The sequence below is a fragment of the Pseudoliparis swirei genome, chromosome 3 (genome assembly GCF_029220125.1).
Source record: "Pseudoliparis swirei isolate HS2019 ecotype Mariana Trench chromosome 3, NWPU_hadal_v1, whole genome shotgun sequence".
Lineage (NCBI taxonomy): Eukaryota > Metazoa > Chordata > Actinopteri > Perciformes > Liparidae > Pseudoliparis > Pseudoliparis swirei.
The window spans coordinates 25694131-25704110 of NC_079390.1; the positions used below are offsets into that span (position 1 = coordinate 25694131).

General features: G+C 49.0%; 1 protein-coding gene across 1 annotated transcript; it reads left to right on the forward strand.

The window, feature by feature from the left end:
* Positions 1 to 1373: 1373 nt before the first annotated feature.
* Positions 1374 to 9893, forward strand: LOC130210158 (calcium/calmodulin-dependent protein kinase type II subunit alpha-like). The gene is made up of 11 exons (XM_056440151.1): positions 1374 to 1454; positions 1677 to 1904; positions 2129 to 2247; positions 2381 to 2446; positions 2514 to 2586; positions 3070 to 3172; positions 6362 to 6445; positions 6534 to 6628; positions 6899 to 7027; positions 7213 to 7296; positions 9806 to 9893. The coding sequence occupies exons 1-11, from the start codon at positions 1374 to 1376 to the stop codon at positions 9863 to 9865; spliced, it is 1122 nt and encodes a 373-aa protein (XP_056296126.1). The 3' UTR covers positions 9866 to 9893.
* The last annotated feature ends 87 nt before the right edge of the window (positions 9894 to 9980 follow it).

Consider the following 9980-nt stretch of genomic DNA (forward strand, 5'->3'; position numbering starts at 1 on the left):
AACCACGGGGGAGAGGATTTCAACCCGGTCTTGTCTTAAAAGGACAAAGAGAATCAAGAGATGAAGACAGGGAAGGGGAGAGTGTCTGCCAGTTGGGGGAAGGCAGATGGGACAGAGGAGGAGAGGAGGGACAGAGGAGGCCAGGGGAGGGCAGAGGTGCGAATGTTGCGCGTACAGGTGCAGAGTCTGTAGATATGGGGGGGTTGTCAGTACCAAGGCGAGAGAGAGAAAAAATGAAGAAGTGGTCAGAGACATGGAGGGAGTCACAGTGAGGTTAGAGGTAGAGCAGTTTCTGTAAAAATGTAGTCAAGGTGGTTCCCGGCTTTGTGAGTGGGGGGAGGGACTGAGTGAGGGGTTTAAAGGAAAACAAGGAAGAGATCACATGACTTCTCTGTCTGGATGTTAAAGTCACCCAGAAGGGGGGGGCCGTTTTCCCAAAATTCAAAGGAGGCGTCTAGCTCCCCAAGAAATCTCCCAAAGAACCAGGGGACGGTAGAAACAATGTGAAGTTAAACCCGGATGAGTAACGTCACAGCAGGGAAACTAAAAAGTCAGTGGGATAAAGGGGGGCGGTGGGGAAGAAACACCATTTGGGTGAGATGAGTAAACCTGTACCTCCACCCGACCAGAGGGTCTGGGTGGCTGAAGGAGAAGGCGAGGAGAGAGCAGGGGTGACGTGTTTCGGGTGTGATCCAGGTCTCAGTGGGGCCAGGAAGTCAGCGACTGCTCCAGGCAAAGAGATGAAGTCGGCCTTGCGGTTGGCTGACTGACATTTCCCAGAGGCCTCCGTGCCCAGGTGCTGGGTGTGAGAAGGGGTAGGAAGGATAACAGAGGGGGGGTTCCACATGAATGACAGTCCTATAGTAACTACGGTAGAGATCCCAGGTATGGAAAAGACACACATATTCACTAAATGGTGGAATACACACCAAAAGACCCAAGGAAGACCCCTTGTCTTTGTCCTCCGAGTCTCGACTCAACGGAAGACCCCTATGTCTTTGTCCTCCAGTCTTGACCCCAACGGAACACTCCTATGTTTTTGTCCCCCGATCCTTGCCCCCAACGGAAGACTCCTATGTCTTTGTCCTCCAGTCTTGACTCCAAGGAAGACTCCTTGTTTTTGTTAGTTTTAAAGGGAAGACTGATGTTTTGTCCTCCTAGTCTCGAATCCAACGGAAGACTCCTATGTTCTTGTCCTCCCAGTCTCGATCAACGGAAGACCTGCAGTCTTGATCCTCCAGTCTTGGACTCCAACGGGAGACCTTATGTCTTTGTCCTCCGGTCTTGACTCAAGGGAAGACTCCGATGTCTTTGTCCTCCCGAGTCTGACTCAACGAAGACTCTCATGTTCTTTGTCCTCCCGAGTTCGTCCGATGACCGCCAAAGACCCGATCCGGCATGAGCCCGTTGTTGCCACCACCTCCAGCCGCGTTGGACACCGCCTCTGCTCGTTGGTATTCAAATGACACTCACTGAAACCAGGTGATGAGCGCCGTCAATCAGTGAAGATTCAGGTGTCAGTAATCAGGACACACCTCTCTACCAAAACAAATCCTAAAACAGTACAGACCAACAATCCAGCAGCTCCAAACAACAAATACAACTAACTCAGCAGATAAACTAATCTAAAGAAGAAACTTAGCAGGATCCAAGTAGTCAGTAGTCTCGCCACACAGGTAGAAAATGCACACTGGTACCACGACCACGGGGACCACGGGGACCACGGGGACCACGGGGACCACGGGTACCACGGGGACCACGGGTACCGCGAGGACCGCGGGGACCGCGAGGACCACGGGGACCACGGGGACCACGGGACCATCGGGACCACGGAACATCGGCACTACCGGGACCACGGGACGAGTACCACGGGACCGCTGGGTACCACGGGACCACGGGACCACGTATCCTCACGAGTACCGCCGGGAGGTCATGGGGACCACGGGACCACGGGACCACGGGACCACGGTAGCATCACGTAATCACGGGATCAATGGGGAATCATCAAATTCACGCAGGCCTTGCGGCTTGAAAAATTCCTCCTGGCCGCTGTCATGGCGTTAACCCCTTCATGTTCACTCCATGAAGGATGTATTTGATGTGTGATATCAGGGTCATCCCGTGTTAGCCTAGCTTAGCACAAAGCATCCAGCTCCTTTCTGATTGGCTCAGAGATTCTTTGCTTGTTGCAGTGCGTCTCCATGACAGCATCTCAGAGGAGCTTCACCACTACCTCATCTTTGACCTGTGAGTGCTGCTACACTCTTCTTCTACAAATGATGTGTGATGTCACTTCCTGTTCCACGGCGTATGTCCTACTTTAAATGACGAGTGTGTGATGTCACTTCCTGTTCCATGTGCCCTGCTCTTCGTCTCTCAGGGTGACGGGTGGAGAGCTGTTTGAAGATATCGTAGCCAGAGAATATTACAGTGAAGCTGATGCCAGGTAAGAAATACACATAAGTGTGTCACACATGACCTCTGACCTCTGACCTCTGTCTCTCTGTGAACAGTCACTGTATCCAGCAGATCTTGGAGGCGGTGCTACATTGTCACCAGATGGGCGTCGTCCATCGAGACCTCAAGGTACCAGTCTGGCTGGAGTTAGCATTTTAGCATCTTTCATGTACACCAATAGGCAGAGTTAGCATGTTAGCATCTTTCCTGTAATCTAATGGGTAGAGTTAGCATGTTAGCATCTTTCATGTAATCTAATGGGCAGAGTTAAGGGTTAGTTATCTTTCATGTAATCTAATGGGTAGAGTTAGCATGTTAGCATCTTTCATGTAATCTAATGGGCAGAGTTAGCATGTTAGCATCTTTCATGTAATCTAATGGGTAGAGTTAGCATGTTAGCATCTTTCATGTAATCTAATAGGCAGAGTTAGCATGTTAGCATCTTTCATGTAATATAATGGGCAGAGTTAGCATGTTAGCATATTTCATGTAATCTAATGGGTAGAGTTAGCACATAGCATCTTCATGCAATCTAACAAGTTAGCATGTTAGCATCTTTCATGTAATCTAATGGGCAGAGTTAGCATGTTAGCATCTCCTCTGTGTCTCCAGCCAGAGAACCTGCTGCTGGCCTCAAAGTCGAAAGGAGCAGCGGTGAAACTGGCTGACTTCGGCCTGGCCATCGAGGTGGAGGGAGACCAGCAGGCCTGGTTTGGTAAGACCTGAACCAGCTCTATAGACCTGAACCAGCTCTATAGACCTGAACCAGTTTCCAAGATCTTTAAACCCAGGTCTATAGACCTGGAACCATTTCATAGACCTTGAAACCAGCCTCTTATAGATTCGGAACCAGGTCTGAAGACCTGAACCAGCTCTATAGACCCGGAACCAGCTCTGAAGACCTGGAACCAGCTTCTACAGACCTTAGGGGAATCCAGTTTCAAGACCCGAACCAGCCTCCAAGACTCGGGAACCAGCTTCTATAGACCGGAACTAGCCTGAGTAGACCTTGAAACCAGCTCTATAGACCTGAACCAGCCTCCAAGACCTGAACCAGTTTTATGACCCGAACCAGCTTCAAGACTCCAACCAGCCTTAAGACTCAGAACCAGCCTCTCACATCTTGAATTCCAGCTCTATAGACCTGAACCAGCCTATAGACCCGAACCAGCTCTAAGAGCCGGAACCAGGTTGAAGACCCAAACCACCTCAATAGACCTTAGAACCAGCTCTAAGACCCGGAACCAAATTTAGCAGACCTGAACCAGTTTCTAGACCCGAAATCTGAACCAGCCTCTAAGACTCGAACCAGCTCCCATAGACCCAAATCCAGCTCTAACATCTGAATCCAGCTCTAAGACCTGAACCAAAGTTTCTCCAAGACCTTAAACCAGCTCTATAGACCTGGAAACCAGCTCCAAGACTCAAACCAAAGTTTCAAGACCTGAACCAGCTCTATATCTGAACCAGGTTCAAGACCCAGAACCAGCTCTATGACTGAACCAGCTCTATAGACCCTGAACCAGGCTCCAAGACCTCGAACCAGCTTCCCAGACCCGAACCAGCTCTAAGACTCCGGAATTGTGCCTTACAGACCCGAACCAGTTCTAAGACCCGAACCAGCCCCATAATCCGGAACCGTTTTGAAGACCTGAACCAGCTCTGACAGACCCGAACCAGCTTCTGTCTGATCTGAACCAGTTTTATAGACCCGAACCAAATATATAGACTCTTGGAACCAGGTTCATAGACTGAACTAAAGCTCTAAGACCTGAAATCCAGCAGTTTCAAGACCCGAAACCAGCCTCTCAAGACCTGAACCATAGCTTACGACCTGAACCATTTCACAGACCTGAACCAGCTCCACATCTAGACCCGAACTAGCTTCCAAGACCCAACCAGCTCTTTATGACCCGAACCAGCTCTATATTCCGAGAACCAGGTCTGAAGACCCAACCAGCTCTATGGTATCCCGAACCAGCTCTACAGACTCGAACTATAAATTCATAGACTAAACTACCTCTACATGACCCGAACCAGCTCTACAGACCTTGAACCAGGCCTATAGACCTGAACCAAGCTCTAAGAACTTAGGGAACCAGGTCTAAGACCCGAACCGTGCCTCTACAGACCCGGAACCAGCCTCTCAAGACCTTGAAACCAAGCCTCCATGACCCGGAACCAGCTCTATGACTCTGAAACCAGCCTCAAGACTCGAACCAGCCTCTAAGACCCGGAACCAGCTCTCACATTCTTGAACCAGCTCTTACAGACCTGAAACCAGCCTCATAGACTCCAAACCAAAGCCTCAAGACCTGGAACCAGTTTCAAGACCTAAACCAGCTCTATAGACCTGAACCAGCTCTAAGACCTGAACCAGGTCTAAGACCTGAACCAGCTCTATAGACCTGAACCAGCTCTAAGACCTGAACCAGCTCTAAGACCTGAACCAGCTCTAAGACCTGAACCAGCTCTAAGACCTGAACCAGCTCTAAGACCTGGAATTAGCTTCTTAAGACCCGAACCAGTCAGACTCGAAATCAGCTCTATAGACTCAATCCAGCTCTATAGACTCAAACCAGCCTAAGATCTGAACCAGCTCTATATAGACTCGAACCAGCTCTATAGACCCAACCAGCTTCTAAGATTCGAAACCAGGTTCAAGACCCAACCAGCTCTATAGACCCGAACTATTTCATGATTCCGAACCAGTTCCAAGGCCTGAACCAGCTCTATAGACCTGAACCAGCTCTAAGACCTGAACCAGCTCTATAGACCTGAACCAGCTCTAAGACCTGAACCAGCTCTAAGACCTGAACCAGCTCTATAGACCTGAACCAGCTCTAAGACCTGAACCAGCTCTATAGACCTGAACCAGCTCTAAGACCTGAATACTCTATAGATCTGAACCAGCTTCAAGACCTGAACCAGCTTTTCCAAGACCTGAATCCAGTTTTACATTCCGAACCAGCTCTATAGACCCGAACCAGCTTCAAGACCTGAACCAGCTCTAAGAGTTGAATTAGCTCTATAGACCGAACCAGTTTAAGACCTGAATCACAGCTTCCATAGACTGAACCACTTAAGACTCGAACCAGCTCTGTTGACCTTCAGAATCATTTCATAGACCTGAACCAGCTCTAAGACCTGAACCAGCTCTAAGACCTGAACCAGCTCTAAGACCTAAACCAGCCTACATCTGAACCAGTTTCCAAGACCTGAACCAGTCAAGACTCAGGTCCAGCCTATAGACCTGAACCAGGTCTAAGACCCAACCAGCTTCATAGGACCTTGAACCAGCCTAAGACCCGGAACTAAAGTTTCATAGACCTGAACTGTGGTTCAAGACCCGAATCAGCCTATAGACCTGAACTGGTTTCCAAGACCCGAACCAGCTCTATAGACCTGGAACCAGCCTCTAAGACCTGAAACTAGTTCTATGACCTGAACCAGCTATGATGACTGAACCAGGTCTATAGGACCTGAACCAGCCCCTGTGACCAACCAGTCTAGACCTGAACCAGCTCTAAGACCTGAACCAGCTTTATGACCTGAACCAGCTCTATAGACCTGAACCAGGTCTATAGACCTGAACCAGCTCTCTAGACCTGAACCAGCTCTAAGACCTGAACCAGCTCTATAGACCTGAACCAGCTCTAAGACCTGAACCAGCTCTAAGACCCTGAACCAGCTTTATGACCTGAACCAGCTCTAAGACCTGAACCAGCTCTATGACCTGAACCAGCTATATAGACCTGAACCAGGTCTATAGACCTGAACCAGCTCTATGACCTGAACCAGCTCTAAGACCTGAACCAGTAATTTTCTCACATAATTCTCTAATTTTCTGTGACACGTGTGTGTGTGTGTGTGTGTGTGTGTGTGTGTACAAAGGCAGGTGTAGGTTTTATGGGGACCCCTGGTTACCTGTCCCCAGAGGTCTTGAGGAAGGACCCTTATGGCAAAGCCGTGGACCTTTGGGCCTGTGGTCAGATCACATTCGGATTCTACTACTGTTTCCTTGTTTCCTTGTTTCCTCTCTGTGTTTGGGTCTCAGGTGTCTCTCTCTCCCTCAGGTGTGATCCTCTACATCCTGTTGGTGGGTTATCCTCCGTTCTGGGATGAAGATCAACATCGTCTCTACCAGCAGACTGCTGAGCTTATGATGGTAGTCACATGAACCCTCCTCCTCTCCTCCTCCTCTCCCCTCCTCTCTCCTCTCTCCTTTCCTTTCCTCTCTCCTCTCTCCTCCTCTCCCCTCCTTTCCTTTCCTTTCCTCTCCCCTCCTCTCCTCCTCACTCCCCTCCTCTCCTCTCCCCTCCTTTCCTCTCCCCTCTCCTCCTCTCCTTTCCACTCCTCTCCTCTCCTCTCCTCAGACCCTCTTAACTAGCCGTATTTACTTTATGAGTCTCTAAAGAGTGCCCCCCCCCCCCCCCCGTAGTTCCCCTCCCCCGAGTGGGACACAGTGACTCCTGAAGCCAAAGACCTGATCAACAAGATGCTGACCATCAACCCCACCAAGAGGATCACGGCAGCCGAGGTCCTCAAGCACCCCGATCCTGGGAGGTGTGTGAGTGAGGAGGTGTGAGTGAGAGTGTGAGGAGAGTGTATAGAGTGTGGAGTGAGAGTGTGTGAGGAGAGCAAGGAGGAGAGGTGTATATGTGTATAAGTGTGTGTGTATAAGTGTGTGTGTATAAGTGTGTGTGTATAAGTGTGTGTGTGTGTATAAGTGTGTGTACTTGTGGTGTCTCCTAGCATCGCTCCACGGTGGCATCCTGTATGCACAGACAGGAGACGGTGGAGTGTCTGAAGAAGTTCAACGCAAGGAGGAAACTCAAGGTAGGTCAGAGGTCACATGTTAGAGGTCACATGTCAGAGGTCACATGTTAGAGGTCACATGTCTCATGTCAGAGGTCACATGTCAGAGGTCACATGTCTCATGTCAGAGGGCACATGTCAGAGGTCACATGTCCGCAGCAGAGGTCACATGTTAGAGGTCACATGTCTCATGTCAGAGGTCACATGTCAGAGGTCACATGTTAGAGGTCACATGTCAGAGGTCACATGTCTCATGTCAGAGGTCACATGTCAGAGGTCACATGTCTCATGTTAGAGGTCACATGTCTCATGTTAGAGGTCACATGTCTTGTGTCAGAGGTCACATGTCAGAGGTCACATGTCTCGTGTTAGAGGTTACATGTCTCATGTCAGAGGTCACATGTTAGAGGTCACATGTCTCATGTCAGAGGTCACATGTCAGAGGTCACATGTCTCATGTTAGAGGTCACATGTCTCATGTTAGAGGTCACATGTCTCATGTCAGAGGTCACATGTCTCATGTCAGAGGTCACATGTCTCATGTTAGAGGTCACATGTCAGAGGTCACATGTTAGAGGTAACATGTCTCATGTTAGTGGTCACATGTCAGAGGTCACATGTCTCATGTCAGAGGTCACATGTCTCGTGTTAGAGGTCACATGTTAGAGGTCACATGTTAGAGGTCACATGTTAGAGGTCACATGTCTTGTGTTAGAGGTCACATGTTAGAGGTCACATGTCTCATGTCAGAAGTCACATGTCAGAGGTCACATGTTAGAGGTCACATGTCTCATGTTAGAGGTAACATGTCTCATGTCAGAGGTCACATGTTAGAGGTCACATGTCTCATGTCAGAGGTCACATGTCAGAGGTCACATGTCAGAGGTCGCGCAGAGGTCACATGGGCCCCAGTCAGAGGTCACATGTCAGAGGTCACATGTCTCATGTCAGAGGTCACATGTCTCATGTTAGAGGTCACATGTCAGAGGTCACATGTTAGAGGTAACATGTCTCATGTTAGTGGTCACATGTCAGAGGTCACATGTCTCATGTCAGAGGTCACATGTCTCGTGTTAGAGGTCACATGTTAGAGGTCACATGTTAGAGGTCACATGTCTTGTGTTAGAGGTCACATGTTAGAGGTCACATGTCTCATGTCAGAAGTCACATGTCAGAGGTCACATGTTAGAGGTCACATGTCTCATGTTAGAGGTAACATGTCTCATGTCAGAGGTCACATGTTAGAGGTCACATGTTAGAGGTCACATGTCTCATGTCAGAGGTCACATGTCAGAGGTCATGTTAGAGGTCACATGTCTCATGTCAGAGGTCTCATGTCAGAGGTCACATGTCATGTCAGAGGTCACATGTCTCATGTCAGGTCACATGTCTCATGTCAGAGGTCACATGTCTCATGTCAGAGGTCACATGTCAGAGGTCACATGTTAGAGGTCATTGCATGAGGTCACATGTTCCATGCTTGTGAGGTCATATGTCGCCGAGGTCACATGTCATGTCAGAGGTCACATGTCATGTCACATGTCTCATGTCAGAGGTCACATGTCTCATGTTATAGGTCACATGTCTCATGTTAGAGGTCACATGTCTCATGTCAGAGGTCACATGTCTCGTGTCAGAGGTCACATGTCTCGTGTCAGAGGTCACATGTCTCATGTTAGAGGTCACATGTCATGTCAGAGGTCACATGTCTCGTGTTAGAGGTCACATGTCTCATGTCAGAGGTCACATGTCTCATGTTAGAGGTCACATGTCTCATGTCAGAGGTCACATGTCTCATGTCAGAGGTCACATGTCATGTCAGAGGTCACATGTCTCATGTTAGAGGTCACATGTCACATGTCAGAGGGGCCAAGTATGTCTCTGGGGTTGAGGTCATATGTCTCGGGTGGTCAGAGGTCACATGTCTCATGTTAGAGGTCACATGTCATGTCAGAGGTCACATGTCTCGTGTTAGAGGTCACATGTCTCATGTCAGAGGTCACATGTCATGTCAGAGGTCACATGTCTCATGTTAGAGGTCACATGTCACATGTCAGAGGTCACATGTCTCGTGTCAGAGGTCACATGTCTCATGTTAGAGGTCACATGTCATGTCAGAGGTCACATGTCTCATGTTAGAGGTCACATGTCTCATGTCAGAGGTCACATGTCTCATGTCAGAGGTCACATGTCTCATGTCAGAGGTCACATGTCTCATGTCAGAGGTCACATGTCTCATGTCAGAGGTCACATGTGTTCACATGTTTTCTTCTTTTTTCATCACTCCGTTTCTTCCTCCCTTCCTTCTTTCCATCATTCTTTTCTTCTTCCCTTGCTTTTTCTTTCCTCTGACCTTCCTTCCTTCCCTGCCTTCCCTTTGTTTCCCTTTCTTCCTTCCTCCCTTCCTCTACTTCCTCCTGTCCTCCCTCCCTTCATATCTTCCTTCCTTACTCCTTTCTTTGGTAATTCCTTCCCTCATTTCCTTTCTCCCCTGCCTTCCTTCTTGTGTTCCTTGTCTCCTTTCCTTCAGGGAGCCATCTTGACCACCATGTTGGCCACCAGGAATTTCTCCGGTAAGATAATCAGCTGATCTGAGGGTTTGACCTTTGACCTGTTGGTGTCCCAGCACAGGCCGACCAATCAGCTGTCGGCTTCCACACCATTATCAGGTCAACACTGTGTGAGTGTGAGAGTGTGTGTATCTA

Excerpts from the sequence above, each read along its gene's own strand:
- LOC130210158 (XM_056440151.1), top strand. The coding sequence starts at position 1,374 with ATGACCGCCAAAGACCCGATCCGGCATGAGCCCGTTGTTGCCACCACC. Across the intron at positions 2,248-2,380 it reads CACTACCTCATCTTTGACCT|GGTGACGGGTGGAGAGCTGT; the intron begins GTGAGTGCTGCT and ends TTCGTCTCTCAG. Across the intron at positions 2,447-2,513 it reads TACAGTGAAGCTGATGCCAG|TCACTGTATCCAGCAGATCT; the intron begins GTAAGAAATACA and ends CTCTGTGAACAG.